Source organism: Onychostoma macrolepis, chromosome 15, assembly GCF_012432095.1.
Source record: "Onychostoma macrolepis isolate SWU-2019 chromosome 15, ASM1243209v1, whole genome shotgun sequence".
In the NCBI taxonomy this organism is placed as follows: domain Eukaryota; kingdom Metazoa; phylum Chordata; class Actinopteri; order Cypriniformes; family Cyprinidae; genus Onychostoma; species Onychostoma macrolepis.
In genome coordinates, this window is record NC_081169.1 from 14,227,197 (window position 1) to 14,247,032 (window position 19,836).

General features: G+C 36.2%; 1 protein-coding gene across 2 annotated transcripts in view; it reads right to left on the reverse strand.

Moving 5' to 3' along the window:
- tpst1 (tyrosylprotein sulfotransferase 1) overlaps positions 1-18,832 on the reverse strand; it is a 49,575-nt gene extending 30,743 nt beyond the window's left edge. Inside the window, exons 1-2 of one of the 2 annotated variants that reach the window (XM_058745264.1) lie at positions 18,463-18,832; positions 5,464-6,476 (exon numbers count right to left, since the gene is read on the reverse strand). In XM_058745264.1, the coding sequence (XP_058601247.1) occupies positions 5,464-6,296 (833 nt within the window). In that variant the 5' untranslated portion in view covers positions 6,297-6,476; positions 18,463-18,832. The remainder of the gene's footprint in view (positions 1-5,463; positions 6,477-18,462) is intronic. The other variant, XM_058745265.1, reaches the window with a different exon arrangement.
- Between the last annotated feature and the right edge of the window lie 1,004 nt (positions 18,833-19,836).

Sequence of the window (19,836 nt, forward strand, 5' to 3'; positions counted from 1 at the left end):
GATATTTTGGAAGTCTATAAAAGTCAATGGCTATCGTTAACTCTTGGGTTACTTATATTCTTCAAAATATATTGGCAATATCAGAAGAATAAAAAAACTTGTACACGCTTAGAACAACTTGAGGATGAGTAGATGACAGAATATACATTTTTGGGTGAACTAACCTTTAACATCTCACATTAGGCAAACACGTAGTGAATAAAAACTTAAAATTCTCTCCATTTCTTATAAATAAGGCACAGAGTCATACCTATGATAATTGTATGGAGCTTTTAAATATTTTTTGAAACTTGAGAGCCATAGTTACAATTATACTCAAAAAAAAAAAAGAAAAAAAAAAAAGTGTTGTGTCAAGGATAAAATAACTAAGCTGCATATGAACTTCAAAGAACAAGACAAAACATATGTCCATAATGCATCTGCAACAAGCTGCATATAATGCCCCCTTTTAATGAGCATTTGCTTCTAATCAATGGAGACAGTGTGCTGAAGAATGCATGTGCTACTGTCTGGACACAAGAAGACAAGCTCCATCCATCCCTCCTCCATCTCTCTCCTGAGGGCCAGGTTAAGATCTCAGTCTCTCAAGCTCACTGTCACTGAGACGTGACAAACAGCAGTACTGCTCACTTAGCACTCATTAAGGATTTTTATGGATATCTAAAGCAGCCAGCCAACCCTTCACAGAGCCCAGTGAAGGACAGGAACAGGGATCTTGTCACTAGAAGGGCTCTAGTTAATTTAACAGAGCCTAGGTTAGACTCACTAGAGCAGATACGAGAAGCACTCAAGTCTTGCCTCAGGACACATGGGATATGGGTGCAGAATAACAACAACAGTAAAATACCTGTTGAAGTCACCACAGATCCTCCTGTGAGATTCTTCCTACAGCATCATATAAACCTCCAGAAATCCCCATTAAGCCTGGAAAGCCTGATCAGGCAACAGTAAGAGGCATTATGGATGTTGCCGTGGTAATAGAGGCTGCCAGAAAGGACAGTTGGGAAGCTGCAGTAAAGCCTGAATAAATACTCTATATCATGATATGAGTAATTTTATTCCACCGTAACGATATAGATCACAATATAGTTATTTTTGCTCTAAATAAGGTCTTTATGATATAAAAAAAAATGTTATTCTTACTGCTTCCACTGAAATTCACCTGATGGATATTTTACAATCCCATGGGGCCATGGGAGAGGATATGTGAATGGCCGTATTTCACATGACGAAGCCAACATGGAACTCTCACACTACACAAATTCATACTATATAGAACATACTTTTTTAATGGTCACAGTTTTTTCAACAAATGTAGCACCTTCTCGGACAGTATATGATTTCAGATAGTCATTCGGAAATGTAATAGCACACCTAACCTTAAACCACATTATTCATAATTTACACTTAAGAAATTTTGGAAAATCTCCAAAAAAAGCCCAGATACACAATGATCTAAAACACAGTTTTCTTACGATAATGGGCTTAAATATCAGATGCTTTCCTAGGAAATAGGGTAGTCAAGCTCCTAGTGATTTGCTCAATTAATTTAATGTGAAAACTGGAAATGAATCATTCATTCAGGAAAGGTTGAATCTGTCAGTGTCATCGTACAAACATCCACTTGTCCATTCAGTGGCTAATGATACGGTGTGTCCCTGAGCCCTTCATTGTGCGCTTTTGGAAGAACAACAGTGTGTTCAGCAGGCAGCTGAGGTGTTTTTAACTCATCCCTTTCCTGTTCCACAACAGACCATATGAAGAAGCACTGCTTTTATTGACAGCACTCTATTCTATTCTATTAAATGCTGTCTTTGAACTGTGTGCACTTTAGCTTTCCTCAAATGTTCAGGATGAGGAGTGGACACAGAGTGTAAAAACAAGTTTAAGTTTTCTAAAAGGAAAACTGCCAGTAAAACCAGTTTCGCACCACCTCCTTGTGTCATGTGAGAATGGTTGTTTGACATTTAACAGTGGCTCTAATGTAAACTCAAATATGAAAAATACTCCAAAGAATTTTGCACCATTTGCTTTAATATTTACAGTAATATTTACCTGCAATTTTTTAGATTTAAAAAAATGCAGATAAATATTACTGTTTATTACTTTATTCTGAGCATATAGTAAATAAAGTATCAATGTGTTTTTTGAAAAATGTTGTTTGTGAATAGATTTTCACTATTTTATTTTTTGAATCATCATTTTAAGCAATTTAAGAGCGAGAGCAAATACTGCATATAAAAAGCAACAATCAAATATAGTGAAAAGCCAAAAAATTTAGATTTCTTTATAATATTTTAATATATAGCCAAACCCTATTTAATCTTTCAACTTTATTTTTTTTTTCCAAAGATTTATATGCAGCATCACTTAATACTAACATTTTATTTGCTGTTTATTAAAAGCATTTGCAGCTAAATATTATTGTTTATTACTGTACTAAGAGCATGTAGTAAAATAATGATTGAATGTCATGGTTTAGTGAAAAAAATTACACTATTTTACCTCTTGAACAGTTTTGTAACTACAGTAACTTTGCATTTTGAATCATCCTTTAATACTGTATATTAACAACAACAACCAATATCAAATATTGTTAAAAGGCATAAAAATTTTTTTTTAAAGTTGTTATATTGCCCAGCTCTCATCTAAAGGAAGTAATAAGGACTGAAAATAAGAAAAAGAGAAGATGGATATCTAGGAAGGTCAGAATAAGTATGCAGTTCACCCATCTCACAGATATTTGACAGACCACAGATGAAAGACAGACCAGAGATGCTTTGAGAACAAAGAGGGGAAAGAAGTGACATGCTACAGCATCCAAATAAAAAAAGAAAAATGGGTGGGCCCTCTCTGACCATAAGCTTATTTCTAAAAATGGATACCAGACAGAAGCCACATTTCTTTGTGGGACATAAAAGGGCTCAACTGATTCATGTGTTAATAGCAGTGACCCTTTGTGCTTTTGAGATTTCAATGACTTCTGCAGGCCATGTGTATCTTATACGCCTTAAAACGCATCCACACCATATGACTAAAACTTTGTAGTTAGGATTTTTCTGGAGTGATTAATGAAACCATAACTAACCTTGTTTTGTTCTTGAATATGTAACTCCCTGAAGTGCAGAAACAAATTACCTATGAGTAGCATGACAAAACGAGGTTGCATTTACAAAATAAAAAAATCTATAAAAAGACATGAATTTAAAGCTGCAGTCCGTAAATTTTGCATCTCTGTTTGAAAACCTGGAATTGCAGCTCTGTGCGGAATTATCTTATTATCTAGGGAAAAAAGAATTGCAATAATTTGCGCTACCAATGGTAATGAAATCTAACGGTTAGCTCATATCACATCTAACCGTGCAAATTATTATTATTGTTATACTTTATTCTCAAATTATTAATGTTAACAACATCAGCAATGCGTGACAATGAGTATAGTGTGTATTAGCGTGTAGATTTCAATTTCTGTACAGTCTAATATCTAATTGTCATACCATTCAAATTTCATGTTGAGAAATTATTTTAGCCCAAAAAGCAAACTATGTTTCTTTTATTTTATCCCAAAAAGCAAACTGGTTTTCTTTAAAATACAAATCCCGTGTAATCCCAGGCTATCTGTAATCAGAAGCACATTTAAAACTGGAATATAATGTTTCATATAAACACATAATCCTTTCTGGATTACAATTCGCCATCAAAATGAGACATTTAATTATTCTAGCTGCTGTGAGAAAAGACTATAAATGATCCGTCACCTGCAGGATCCTCACATGCGACAGCCTAGTAGCCGAGACAACATCTTTATGTTTACAGACGTGACATAATGATGCAGCAGCATGCTCGAATTTCCTGCGGAAACCTACCCATACCACTCAAATTAGAAAACATTATTATAAACTAACCGTTGTGAATCGGGCTAAAGTAAGGTGATAGTTTTGAATACTGGCTGGTTATGTACTTGCTCAAATATTGATTTCGGATAATTTTTTACCCAAAAAAAGTTACGGACTGCAGCTTTAACAAACTAAGACAGTCTTTTCATTATTCATAAATTTTTTTCTATTGGAAAAAAAAAAACACATCGGGACTCATGTTCCAACATGCAACAACATGTTTTACTGCTGCAGGAATGCTGCTGGTGATCTACACCCTTCATTTGCTCTATTCAGGGCATGAACTGTGCAGAAAACTCGTTAGATTCATGAACATGCCCTAGAAGCAGCAACACAACATATTGTGGTCAAACAGAACGTGTACTCAACTGCACTCGAGGGATTATCAAGTTGTTTTCAGCCAGAACTGAAAATGATTTATCACTGGTCAGTGAGAATTTTAGCACACGTACAGTTATAGTCTGACAGAGAGAAGAAACACCCACACACATCTGCACATACACATAAATGAACACAAAGTGTTGTTTATGTTTGGAATAGCACACTACCATACTAGTCTGACTATTTCTGCAGTATACAACTATACGTATATATAAACACACACACACACACACACACACACACACACATATATAATTGTATTTACTAAAAATGCAAAATATCTGTACCTATGTTGTTAAATATAACTAAAAATGAAAGGCTAAAATAAAATAAATGAGTTAAAAAACTTAAAACAAAAATCTGAAATATCGCCTTAAATAAATTCCCTGAAATAAGATTTAATTGAAATACTAAAATTACTAAAACTGAAATAGAAATAATTAAAACAATAGAAATTAATACAAATAACAATTAATACAAAAAAACAAAACAAAATTACTTAAACTGGACTAAAAATAAAGCTGAAATTATAAAAATAATAAATATTTAACACCGAATAAAATTGACAAGTTATGTAACAGCAATGTAGTCTACAGTTATTTTTATTGTAATAAGAAATGGGAATCATATATATATATATATATATATATATATATATATATATATATATATATATATTTTTTTATAGATCAAACTAATTATACAACAAATAATAATTATTAATAATAACTTGTTATTAGTTATTATTAATAAGTATTAGTATATAATATTTACATATTTATTTATAAAAAAAGCTAAATATCTGTATTTATTTCTTTATTTATAAAATACGCAAGACTTGTGAAAGCAATGTAGCATACGTCTGTTCGAAACGTCATTACACATGCTGTTTCACACACTATTTTTAGAAAAATATATATTAGGCAGTAGGCTGTAAGCCTTACCCTAGTATGCCAAGCATAGCCTGTGTGACACAAATGGCTGGTGACATTAAATAGATAAGATAACTGAACTGAGCTTAAATAATCCAGATGGCTCATAAACCCAAGATACTCATGCCGCAATGCAGTGCTCAAAATCCTGATTTGTCTTTAACAAGAAAACAATTATAGTTTATTGTTTAAATCAGAGAGGAAGCCCCTGACCCAACACAAAGTAAACTAGTCCACAAGTCAACAGCACTTACTTGGAGAGCGAAACGCCTCCTACTTTCCCAATGAGCTCCTCGTGGTGCAGAACTGCATCATTCCAAGGAATGTTCAGGAATTTCAGAAGCGTTCTCATCCACTTTTCCGGGTGCAGGACGAGCTGTTCATAGTGCACTGGCAGACACTTGTCTGCTGCCTCCAGACACTGAGTGTACATTGTCTCTATGGCCCGGTTCCACTTTGTCAGGCAGTCCCGATAGCTGCTCAAGTCAAACCCAGCTATGGTGACTTTACGGGAGATCATGGAGTGGACGGAGGCCCTGCCGTCACGGATCATGAGGATGAACTTAGCGTGAGGAAAGATCTTAGCCAGATAAGTAAGTGATTTAAGAGCAAATGGGTCTTTATTACACAGGTAGTTGGCCGGTTCCCCATGTTTTACGATGATCTCCAGAAGGAAAGCTTGCATGGCTGAGTCCAAGACCTCGTCTGTAACTCCAGCTTCGTCTAACCGCATTTTCTCCCTGCCGGAGCGGCTCCACATCTGCTTCATGGCCAGAATGCGAGGGATGACACGGGTTTCTTCTCCACAGCGCACTTCGGGATGAGCGTCCAGCATGGCCCGCATAAGAGTGGTGCCGCTGCGAGGGACGCCACCGATAAATATAAGAGGCATGTCTTTATTATAGATGAAGGGGGTGCTAAGGTTATGGCCCGTGCGCAGGGTGGTGCGCAGGCTGCTCACCAGCGGCTGGCTGCGCTCCTCTATCCGGTGGTGGCACTCCATAGCATGCCGACCCAGGTAGAAGACCGTGACGGAGCTGATGACCAGGCAGGCCACCAGTAAGTTCTGCTTCAGCTTGCCAATCATCTCGAGGGCGAGCTGGAGGCCCGGTTGAGGAGCCAGGGGTGGAGTGAGATGGGGAAGAAGCAGAAAAAGGGAAGGTGAGGTTGTGGAGAACACCTGATACTCAGGACTGGCCGTGACGGAGCGAGTGGAGGCTGGGATCTGCTGTATGCAGCTCTCGTCGAGTACCTGAATCCATCAGGCCTGAAACACAACAGAACAGATCCTTCAGTGAACCTCATATGATTACAGCATGTGTGGGTCAGTGACAAATGAGTGTCCGTTTATAAAGGTAATGAACTTTTATTGATCTAGTTTCAACACACATTCTTGGAAATGTGTTCTTTGTATTTATGCGGGTTTCATGAGGTTTTAAAAAAAATGGTTTTCAACATTTTCAAGAAAGGTTTCAATTTAATGACTCTAAAAATGTCACGTGGTGTAACCACCAAGTAAAACATAAAAATATATTTTCTTTACACCTTGAACACATATGATTGCACACATACATTAATGTGTGTATTTTTAGGTATTTACAGTAGTATTTACGGTATTTTTAGTTATTTTTTTAAAGTAACAAACTTTTGTATGTTTTTGGGGAGTCACACCAAATGACAACTATAGTTGTCTTGTCATGAAAAAGTCAAATGTTAATGTATTAAATATTTAAAATTAAAATTAGTATATTGACCTTGATGCACAGTCAGATGAGTCTATTCAGATTTGGTTTTTCAAATAATAATAAAGCACTTTTGTTTTTGTTTTCTTCTTTAGGATATCAGGACATCACCATGATACCCCAAAACTATTAAAATGAATTAAAAACAAAAATGAAAAACAAGCTCACCATAGAAAATATGTATTCGATTAATTGTGTGCATGAATTGCAAAAAATATAAACGAATACTACTAGCTCCCCTGTTCAACCAAAAAAAAAAAAAAAAGTTGCAAATGAAACTAAAATAAAAGAAGCTTTTAACAAAGTAAATGGACTGAATGAAAAAAAAATTAAAAATGCTAGCGAGGACAAAAAGTATCAGACTTCAACATATTGGACGATAAGCACAATTGGATTTTGAAGAACGACACTTGTGAGATATAGTAGTCTGAAATAAGAGACAGATCTGGTCGGATATCTTAAGAGTGACTCATGTTTCCTCCCACTCTAAATGTACAGAGAACATCTCCAGCAGCTACAAGATTGACCTTGCAGTCTTTAATTTGCACAGTGCGCTACACAACCTTAAGGAGTGGGTGGCCAACTCAACACAAGCAGCACGCATAAAACTTGACCACACTGTTCTGGCTCTGACACGTTGGGTTTGTTACAAGGTTTTCCTGTGCTATTCTCTGACCAAAGCGCCGATCAGTGTAGCACATGTTGGCCTGTGTCAGCACTGCGCTTAAACACACTAGTAGAGGAGAAACAGCAAGGGAGAACCCCTGGAGATCATGATGTTAACTATGTTTTTATACTTCAAGTAAATCTGAGTGCTGTTTGCCTGTGCTCGGTCTTGTGAACCATAGCCATTTGGTTACTAAGGTGTTCTGAATATGTTGCTATGCAGTTGATAAGCTTGCTAGGTGGTTGCTTTAGTCAGCATTAGGGATGCACAATAAATCAGCAAATATATTTTTTCAGTCAATACTGTATTTTTTATAAATTAAATAATGATAATAATATTATAATACATATTGTTTAATTATATTAGATTTATATATCTATATCTATATCTCTATATATATCTATATCTCTATATCTCTATCTCTATCTATATATCTATATCTCTATCTATATATCTATATCTCTATCTCTATCTCCATCTATATATCTATATCTCCATCTATATATCTATATCTCCATCTATATCTATATATCTATATCTCTATCTCTATCTCTATCTATATCTATATATACACACACACACACACAAATACAATGGTTCATTTTAATTATTTAGTATATTCTTTCTTTATTTAGACAAAATATTGTAACATTTTAATATTGGTTATGGGAGTTTTTATTAGTATAATTACCTAAAGCTAAAATTAAAACATTTAAATAAAATAAAGCATTTAATTGTTATTTAAAATAAAGTTGAAAAAATATATAAATATTGGAGTAAAAAAAAAAAAAAGTATAATAAAAAATTGGAATAACTGAAATAAGTTTAAGTTGAAGCATAAAAATTTATGAAATATTAACATTAAAGTAAATCATTAAAATTAAGCAAATAAATTCAACTGAAAATTATAACCTTCCTACTCTTGATATCTTAGCTGATACAATATGTTTACAGTATAATGGCATTTCAAACCAGAATCATAATACTTATCAAAATAATCGAGGTGGGATTTTGTTTGGCCACATCATGCAGGTCTTAGCAAGCGCCAATTATGTCTTGGCACTGCTTTGGTAACTTCCAAGTGCTAGTGAAACATTGGCCTTGAGCGCAAAATTAATCTTGTCAATAAGCTGCAATTGTTGTTTTGCTTTTTTATTCAAGCTCTTTAACTGCCAAACCGAAAATCTGTCAAATACTTATACAAAATGGTCTCCAATAGCTATTTTCAATATTCTAAAGACTAATATTTGAAACAAGGTCAGCTGTAGTGTTCATTACATTACTTACAGATTTCGGCAAGGGAACAAAAGGTGTGTGGAGGCATTAAGCCACTTCGCTCAGAGCAGTCCCATGAGACCCTCTCAAGCAATTTGAAGGAGGTTACCCACAATGACCCACCCGGGAACCCAGCCAGTAAAGTTTCTTGAGACACCTGAACCTGGTACCGCTGGGAATCTATTCCAGGATGCTGGTGATGGTAAAGTGACCCTTAATTGACACAGCTCTTCATCTCCGTCCACATAAAGGAGATTATGTGCGATCACCATTATTCATTACTGTCAAGAATTTCTTAAAGGGCCAATATTGCATTACCTTACATCATATGATGAGAATCTCCAACACTGAGGGACTGAAATACTTACACACAGACACTTATGCACGCAGACAGATTCAGATGACATTAGGGAATCTACTAAGGCTGCAGGGAACAAATATTGATCACCAAGACTGCGGTTTCCCTTATAAAACAGATAGTTACCGTCCTAGATCCTGATTGGCCAATACAGAGCTCCACTGTGCTGCTTAAACACACTATAGAGTAACAGCTGATGTGAAACACCTTTCAATCTGCTGTGTTTTTGGCAACTGGATGGCAACAGAATGCGTTTAATAACACAACATTTTAATGATTGTTCTTGTAGTCCCAAAATAAAAAGAGTGTTTGGGTGATTATTGTTCACTAAGTTGATAGATTCAGATTTCATATGGACCGAAAGACGAGGCAATTTTTGAGCAAGCTGATTTTAGAAAATAAACCCACACCAGTTTAATTTGTCCAACAAGGAGCCATTCAGACAGAACATATTTTTGCATTAAAAAACCCAAGACACAGAGAATCAAATGAAAAACAAAAATGCAAATGCTAAAGATTAATTTTTTATAGGTTAAACTATAAGTTTCATTGTAAGCTAGCAGCAGTAGTTTGATTAAGGAAATTTTAATTTCAGTTTCGATTTTAATAAAATGCCGCTTGCCATTCCCTTCATTTATAGCGGTGAGCTTTTGCCTGTCCATAAAAGCTTAATGCCCAAATAAGTCAAATCATGCAACGTGGCTGTCATAAAAGGCAGTTTACTGTGGGACATGCTTTATTTTAAAAAGAGTTATTAAAAGCGCATTAACTGCGAAAGAGCCTGTTCTTCAAGAGCTAAACACAAACAAACAAAGTATACTTGTTGCATGCATAAACGGTCAAGTATACACAAAAAATTGTCAAAAAACGGTCCTTCTTGCTGAGTATTTACATAAAGACAGTCAATTATGTCTTAAATGAACAAACAATTGGGAGAGAAATCGGATGTGACAGTATATTAGATCCGTGCATTCTGTCTTAAAGAGACAGCAGCTTAATAAACATGATGCTGTCTGCGATTAATGTTAATCAAACAGCAAAAGTTGATGAAAATCACTCATATATATACACAGTGATGCAGTGTTTTAAAAACTCAGGTTTTAATGACCATTTTGACAACTGATTGTTTAATGCAATACCGTTTTTTTTTTAAACTACAGTAGGGCTGTCAAATTGGCTGAAAAACCAAATTCGAATTTTGTACTATCAATATTCCAATTTAAAAGGCATAATTTCTGCTAGGGGGAACAAAGCTTTTGGCTTCTCTCCTGAGGCCACAAGAGGGTGCATCGAGTATAATGCACATTTCTTCAAAGCAATAAAAAAACAAAAAAAACAAGGCTATCTTTGAAAAAACGCATAATGTTTAAAATAATGTTTATAAACCATATGTAATTAATTACGTTGCTTAAACAATTAGAAACAACAAGCATCATGTGTGTATAGTTTAATACTAAGGACAAAAAACCAATCACAAAGAGTAGCCTACTTTTTTCCATTTAAAAACGAGATGCAGACCGACACACAGACACCTCAAAACATTAGATTCATTTGAGCTGGAGCCGTGCCGGAGTATAACCCCACGCAAGGAAGATAATTCCGCACAGAGCTGCAATTCCAGGTTTTCAAACAGAGATGGTGCCGTTTCTTACGTTTTTGCAATCCACTGCACTGCTTTTTCTAGATTGCTATTTTTGACTGTGCGCTTGACACTTATGCAGCATCTTGCGAATGACACTAAATTCTAAAAATGAGGTACTCAAGTTAAAAGAAGTTTTAATTAAAAAAAATACATCTCTGTACCAATACACTAGCGGTGGTCAATCTTCCCAAAATATCACATCACAATCTTATAATGCAAAATCATGATCCACGATCTGAATCGTGATCTTCCGAATTTTGAAATGAGAATATCCAGACAGGAACAAGCCTATGACTTACCTATTTACATAGCTTAGGGCTGTCAAAAAAAACTTTTGAATTTCGAATATTCGTCAAATTTACAATAAAAATCCACATTGGAATGCAAAAATGCTGCATTCGAATTTTAGATGTGCATCATGTACATACTGTATATATGGTGTTTTTTTAGCCTATCCAGTTGAACCCACTGAACGGCGCTGCTCATTCAAAATATTGCAGAAAAAGAGAACATCAATGCGGAGATGATTTACATTTACATTTATGCATTTAGCAGACGCTTTTATCCAAAGCGACTTACATTGCATTCAAGTTACAGTTTTTACATTTTATCAGCTCTTGCTTTCCCTGGGAATTGAACCCATGATCTCGGCGTTGCTAGCGCCATGCTCTACTATTTGAGCTACAGGAAAGCCTGATGTTGTTTACCTCAAAACTGGAACCAAGCCGTTCACACAGAACACATATTATCGCATTTTCTAGAGGGACATCTATCACCATTACACTCGCGTCTCGCACAAGAGAGCGGCATGTTTAGCTTGGTCGGATATCTTAAAGGTCCCATGGCATGAAAATTTCACTTTATGAGGTTTTTTAACATTTTTTTTATGAGGTTTTTTAACAGTTTTAATATGAGTTCCCCTAGCCTGCCTATGGTCCCCCAGTGGCCAGAAATGGCGATCGGTGTAAACCGAGCCCTGGGTATCCTGCTTCGTCTTTGAGAAAATGAAAGCTCAGATGGCCCAATCTGGAATCTTCCCTTTATGTCGTCATACGGGGAAAGGTTACCTCCCCTTTCTCTGCTTTGCCCGCCCATGAGAAAATGAGCTACTACCGTGCGAGGCGAGCGCAATATTTTTTTTTCCTCGAGAGACATCATGGCTTGCAAACGAGCAAAGCATGATAGTTGCTCAGTGTTGGATGTACAAATGAACACCAAAGTATTTTTTTAGTTCCTTCATCCGAGCCTATGGCTACCATTAGCTACATGATAATAACTGTAACAGCATACATAAACAAACCAACTAAAGTACCGTATCCAGATAATCCAATATTTTAAACTAACCATTCGGAGACGTCCTGCTGTAGCCGCTGAGTTGCAACTTCTTCATCCGGTGCTTCTCCATCCGGATCAGATTCTGGGTCAAACTGAAAAGCTTGAATGACTGTGTGTCTATGAGCCATTGCGATACATCCACTGTCAACATTAGCGCATGGTAGTGCAAGCTGGTTAAGGCCACACACCCACCCTCCACCTTGCCCCGCCTCTCTCGTCCTTAAAGCTACAGACACAGAAATGGCACGTCCTAAGGAAAGCTCATTGTTGGACTGGCTCATAGTGGCTGAAATTCTGCACCAAGGCTGAATTTCGGGAAACAGACTTCAGATACAGTATTAGAGACCACTTAGGCCTATATAAAAGCATCCAAAAAGCAGCATGTCATGGGACCTTTAAGATTGACTCATGTTTCCTCCCACTCTAAATGTACAGAGAACACATCTGAACAAGTAAGTAACAAGTCTGCCACGTTTGTTCTGACCAACTGAGGAAAGGATTAAATCTAACGATCGGTTAGCTCATGTCACATCTAACCGTGCAAATTATTATTACCGTTATACTTTATTCTCAAATTATTAATGTTAACAACATCAGCAATGCGTGACAATGAGTATAGTGTGTATTAGCGTGTAGATTTAAATTTCTGTACAGTCTAATCTCTAATTGTCATACTATTCAAATTTCATATTAAGAAATTATTTTAACCCAAAAAGCAAACTATGCTCCCTTCGAACTGGTTGTCTTTGAAATACAAATCTTGTGTAATCCCAGGCTATCTGTAATCAGAAGCACATTTAAAACTGGAATATAATTTAATTTCATTCACATGTGTTTCATAAAGACATAATCCTTTCTGGATTACAATCCGCCATCAAAATGATACATTTAATTATCCCATCTGCTGTGAGAAAACGCTATAACGATCCATCACCTGCAGGATCCTCACATGTGACAGCCTAGTAGCCGAGACAACTTCTTTGTTTACAGACGTGACGTAATGACGGAGTGGCATGCTCGAATTTCCCGCAAAGACCTACCCATACCACTCAAATTAGAAAACATTATTATAAAATGACAGTTGTGAATCGGGCTAAAGTAAGGTGATAGTTTTGAACACTGGCTGGTTATGTACTTGCTCAAATATTGATTTCGGTTCATTTTTAACCCAAAAAAGTTACGGACTGCAGCTTTGAGATTCTAATGAAACATATAATTTGTCATTTTATTTGAAAGTAATTCAACAACATTTCCACAACAGTGTCATTTCCACAACATCACAAATGACGCATTGTGTTTAGCAGCAATAAGTGATGGAAATGATGATGAGGGAAATTACATTTTAATTAAGCTAACAATTAAAGTGTCCTAAATATATGACATGATGCGAAACACTCACACCTTCACTCACACCGCTCTCAACCAGGCATACCAACTTAACCGTTAACATCATTCATCATCTATAAACCGCTGACCGTCTTTCCTTCTGTATCACTCACAGAAATAAAACTGCTGTGTCAAGCAAACACTGAATTCCATGTTGATGTTATTGGTGACGTCTATCTTACAGCGTTAATCATACACTCAGATAAAAGTCAGAGCCACCCTCATTAAACCGTGGCATCCTATGAACATCAGCCGCTTCTGATAAGTGCGAGGAACAGCTTTCTTTCAAGGTCTGCGCAGAGTTCTTTTGATGGAGAGGAGCCTTGCTCATGATGGATTTCTTGGCTGTAGGCTGTTAGTGCTGACAGATGGTAAACAGGAATTCCACACCCAGATTCCTCAGTGTAATGGATGAGGCTCTCCACAGGAGGAAGCGATGTTGTTCAGGAACATCTTCCCTGAAATGTGTCACACGATGAGTCACAGTTTCACCCTCTTCCCTGTCTGCTTTAAGTTCAAGCTCACTTATAAAACGTTCATATGCTAGAAACCCACTCCAGTTTATTCCACAGAGGAGAAACGGATCTCACACAAGCTGAGTGGGATGTTCAGACTTGTAAAGCTAATGAGAAGGCTACATTACTGATCAGATAGAAAAGACTGAACAAATGGAAGGCATGGATGTTTACTCAGTCATTAACAGACATTTAAAAGCCAGCATCATCTGGATGTAAATCACTCCACTCCAGCGAGGAACAGCCTCTTAGCTGATTTACTATTGTGGTTAAGCGATGTTTGGTCTCGCGTTTCACATTCGTGAACGAGAAATCAAGAAGGTGTTGGTATGAAATTAATAGAGCTTCCACACTTCTGTTACGGATATCCTCCACTGGATTTGACATTGATCTGTTTGGGAATCCTCCACAGGCCTGTGCTGAAACCAGACCACAGCATCACTTAATAAGAAGAAGAGCCTGAGAAGCGTTTCTTTAACGAGGCATGAAGGGTTTCTCACTCTTCTTTAACAAAACTATGACGGGGAGGGTTTATTTACTAGAATGAAGAGCGCATCATTGCTTTTGGTTCCTTCTTGCCTTGGTTACTCCTAATTGATGTACTTCACTAGCCCGAGTTCTTCACAAAAAACATTAAACAGCACAATTGTTTTCAACATTGATACAGTAATAAGAAAATCAGCATATTAGAATCATTTCTAAAGGATCATGTGACACTGAAGACACACAGGAATAAATAAGACTATATATTAAAACTGAAAACAGATAGGCTTTAAATTGTAATAATGTTTCACAACTGTTTTACTGTATGTTTGATCAAATAAATGTAACCTTGGTGAACATAAACTTCAATAAAAAAAAAAAAAAATACATAAATAAATAAATATCTTACTGACCCCAAACTTTTGAACCATAGTGTATATCACTTACCATCCATATTAGAGATTAATTTAAATGTAATTAATTTAATTTATTATATTTTTATTTTAGTATTTTATTTTTATTTTATTTATCATTTTAATGTTTATCCGTAACATGAAAATAATTACAAGCTTATCGGTATCGCCCACAATTTTAATATCAGTGCATAATATCAAAATTTACTATTCTTATTTTTTATGGAACACTGCAGTATTTATTACAAATGATTTATCTATGCACATTTTTTTTTTTTATTATTAATGTGCCCTCATAATCTTTTATCAAAATAACTTCCCCTCCCTCTTGCTATGACATCTCTTCTCTTCTCAGATAATGTGTTTACCAGCACAAGGGCGGGACAAACTGTCATTCACATGAGATTGCAGCATTTTAAAAAAATTACTACAATTCAATCAATTCCCAATTGGACAAAGAACTTCTTCCCTACATTTTCAAGAAGGTAATTTATTCAAAAAGGCGTTTCTGGCCTGAAATCACAATTTGTGTTTCATGAAGGCTTTAAAACAGAATACTGGATGTTTAAAAAGCCTAAGAAAATTCTATTTGGGTTACTTGGGTATCATAGGAAATGCGTTTCTTAGACTAAAGACTATGGTAATACAGAAAAAGAAAGTCAAACAATTCAGACATGGGAAAAGATCAAACTCAGTAATCTTCCCTTTCATACAACACTGATCCTTCCTTCCTAAGGAGGTTCAATCTGGACCACTTGAACAAAACCCTTCAGAAAATGAAATCCAGCACCGGTGAATGAGCAACAGACTAAATGAGCAAGGATACTTTTCATTTTAGATATGAGGGCTTCTATTCAAAGGGCGAGGAGAGAATGGGAACATTTGATGAAGAAAGCGCTTCATGAGCAGAACCATGCAATCATTCCTGAATTTGACAGCCGTGTGTTGACGGCATTTCTGAACAATTACAAAGACACAAAAGGAGTGTTCAGGTCACGTGTCAACCGTTCCTTAACAATCACGCGCATGCACCCACTATCTACCCATCTCATCTGTCAAAGCTCAATGCAAACGTTACAGTTGCACTGAGAAAAGCTTTTAGGTAACCTTAATAAATAGAGATAGGGTTGCACAGTGTATCTGTACCATATTTGTAATATTAATCAGTTAATATTCAACAGAAGAAAGAAACTCATAAAGATTTGGAACAACTTGAGGGTGAGCAAATGAGTCAATCAGTATAATCAGTTTTTGAGTGAACTATCACTTTAAAGATAATCTTTAAAAACACTAATAATTTAAAAACACTGAATTTTTGTAAAAAATTTAAATATGTCTTTCTATAAGTTAATATTGTTGTGATGCCTATTATTTAAATTGAATTTTAAAAGCAATTTATTTGCTATTATTTTTGCTTGCATAAAACTGTATAGAATTTTAATATCAATTTTAACATCAAATTATATCAGAATTTTAATGGTGCATCCCTAAAATATAGCAATGTCAAAAATGTTTAGCTAGAACAGTAATCATCTGATGGACATTGGCTAAATCTAAATCTTCAGTCGAGGCTGAAACAGACACTGGGATAAAGAGTGGCATTAAGGCACTCGCTAATCTGTGACGGTCTTATTTCTTGCGACCTCCAACCCCAAGGCTTGCTGTAAAAAGCCTTTTAAGATCGCATTACTTCATATTAGTACATCCACATTTTGACAGCGATTTTCTACATTTTGAGAGAGGCTTTTAGGTTCTTGAATGAACTTGAATGAATCGTGCGATATTGAACACATTTCACAGCACATTTAAACTGATCTATGACAATGTGGACTAGAGAACCAAAGGGCCTAATCTAATATTCAGATGCACAGACTAGAGTGTTTCATCTAAGATGCCCAACGTGAGGTGTTGCAGTGCTAAAACTGATTTGAAGTGGCAGTTCAATCAGCTCACAAGTATAAAACCTCCAGAGTAATTTCTCCGTAGTTCACATTCGGTACAAATGATAGTGCTTGAGCATCAGAATTGGCTGACAATCTCAGGAGTTAAAAACATCTCAATCCCCACTGCCTTCTAGTGGCTGGGTCAGAACTATCTTCACTATTGGAAGAATCCTGAGTGATCCTGCAAAGAACCACACAAATTAATCAGGATTAAAAACATGACACATCATAGGCAGTAAATGCATGTTTTAGACTCTAAAGAAGAGACACAACACCACAGGAAGGTCTTTGTTGAAAGTCCATATTTCAGGTCTCTGTAGACAATCATGATTGTGCAAAATGCAAGGATAGATCAATATGCAAGTGTTGCGCTTGTGAGTCGAAACCACAAGAGAAGTTAGTATTACAGCAGAAATGTTAACAAAAAGGACTGTCAAAAGCCACAAAACACAGTAGTATGACAGTATTCTAATGCTCTGAAATGTTTAATTCTTAATAACTTAAATTCAAAATGAAGCTTATATACCAATGAAATAAATACCTAAACATAAAATGTAATAAAATAAAAAGAGATGAGAAAAATCAATTAATACATTTATATTAAATATATTTGCATGAGTTTTACCAGAAATGTAAACTTTTCAAAAGTCTAAGAGACTAGACAACTTCAGGGGTCAGCCAAAACTCCAAGGAACGATCAAGAATATGCATTCACACACACACACACACACACACACACACACACATTTCTGTGCCATATATCACATTTAACAGTCTGTACATCTGTCTCTCTCTTAGATCAGATAAGAAAATCAGTCAGCGGTCATTCCCCTCGGACTAATGCTTGGCCAAAACACAACCTCATTTCGGTGAAAGGTATTTCTATTGTCCAAAATAACCTTTTGAATCTCAAGAGGCTGTCTGGCCATAAATTATGAATTTGGCTGAGTGAGTAAGTGAGTGAGTGACTGCCAGCCAGGCCACGGGGCTACAGACGGGCTCTATTCACAAAAACCTAAACAAAATCACTTGTCAATCATCAAATTTACTTCTGCGAGGAAAAATTTCACTTTTGACAATTAATAACATATCATTCCTGTTTATATAATCAGGACGAATAGTAGTAGTGCTTAAAATCAAACGATTACAAAGGTCGTCTCTAACTCGATATTTTAATCTTTATCTTATTTGACATGCACACATCAGGGTCTGACAGACAAAGCAGATTGATGTCTCTGACAGCTCTGCTCTCGTTCTATAGTTCAATTCAAACGTTGGCACGTGCAAAGTCCGCATCATTTTTCCCCAGTCAAAACACACGAGACGTAAGACCGGTTTTTTAAAGACTCAGAAACTTAAGGTGCACTAAAACAAGGAAAAGGGTTATTTTGGTTCTCGCCGAAGAAAAGTAGATTGAGATGCGGTTATAACGGACGGTAAAGCAAATACATTGTAACGCTGCAACACTTTTGGATTATGTGCAAAGAAACGCACCTGGTTTGGTAGATCCGTCACGACAGACGATGAGCGGGTTACACAAGAACTCTTTGTAGTCGAGGAGTAACGCACAGACCGCTTCAGCCGTGCCATTCACCGCTTTAAAATGCGACACTCTGAACGTCTCGACGCTGCGCTCACCACAACTGTATCACATCGAAGCGCGTCACCTTCACTAGGTTGCCAGATGCCCGTTGTTTCACCTCAGCTTTACATAGAGGTTTTTCTTACTGCACTGTCTCCAACAAGTAACGTTACGACCTGATTTTGGTGGATTGTAAAGTTGCGCAATCGCATTAGAGGATTATTTTAAATATATATTTTTAAAAATAAGTAACTGAGCTGAAATCTCCTCTGACCGAATCATAAACAACGGTGTTTCGTGTGAAGCTTTTATCTCACACAGGCAACACGATTACTGGTTCACTGTCTGAAGAAAAATTTTAATAGCAACACTCTGATTGGTCCAGAGGCTATTTGACGTATTTGTTTCGACGTATGTTATTGGTTAATACGAGCAGATGGCTTTAACCCCGCCCTCTTTGGTTGTGTTTTGCAAGAGAGCACCGTGGTTTTACAGGGTTCTTAAAGGGAAAGCGCGTCCTACTGTTGGCTGAGAAACTATGACTGCGGCTGACTACTTAATTAAAAAAAATTTATGGAACAAATATCGCAGATGTGAACAAAATAAAATATTAAACAACTGAAATCATTTGTAGTTATATTAATGAGGGCACAATTTTAAAAATATATATTGTAGAATCAAATTCATGAAATGTTCAGTATTTTCACATTTTTCAAGAACTGAATGTTAGAACCTTGACTCATGCATTTTATGTGATTAATTAATGTAAATATGATCTCCCTGAGCACATGACATTAACTGTGATTTAATATTTCTGAGCAAGTTTCCAAGTTTCAAGGAAGTCCGGCTATAAGTGACATTCTGTTCCACTGTTTCTTGAAGAAATTTGGAAATTCCGACATCCCAAGTTGGAACGCATGCACCATTACTGGCAAAAGAAGCCTCATGCAGAATAAGTTGAATTTGACAGCCATTACTGCACTAATAGACCACAACATGAAAATAGATCACTCAGCTGCTCCAGAGCCAAGATATTTTGAGGCCCTAAAAGCTCCCATCACCATAGTTTCTCAGCCCATGTTTCATGTTTCTTGCTAATGCTGTGGTCAAACGCGCTGGAGATGTGGACCTGATCTGACATTCTTAAAATAACAGATTTATTCAGCACACCTTTGTGCAACTAGTCTTGAATACATATTTTTTGAGAGCATGTAGAAAAATAAATAGCTACAACAGAGTGTTTTAAATTATTATATTATATTATATTATATTATATTATATTATAT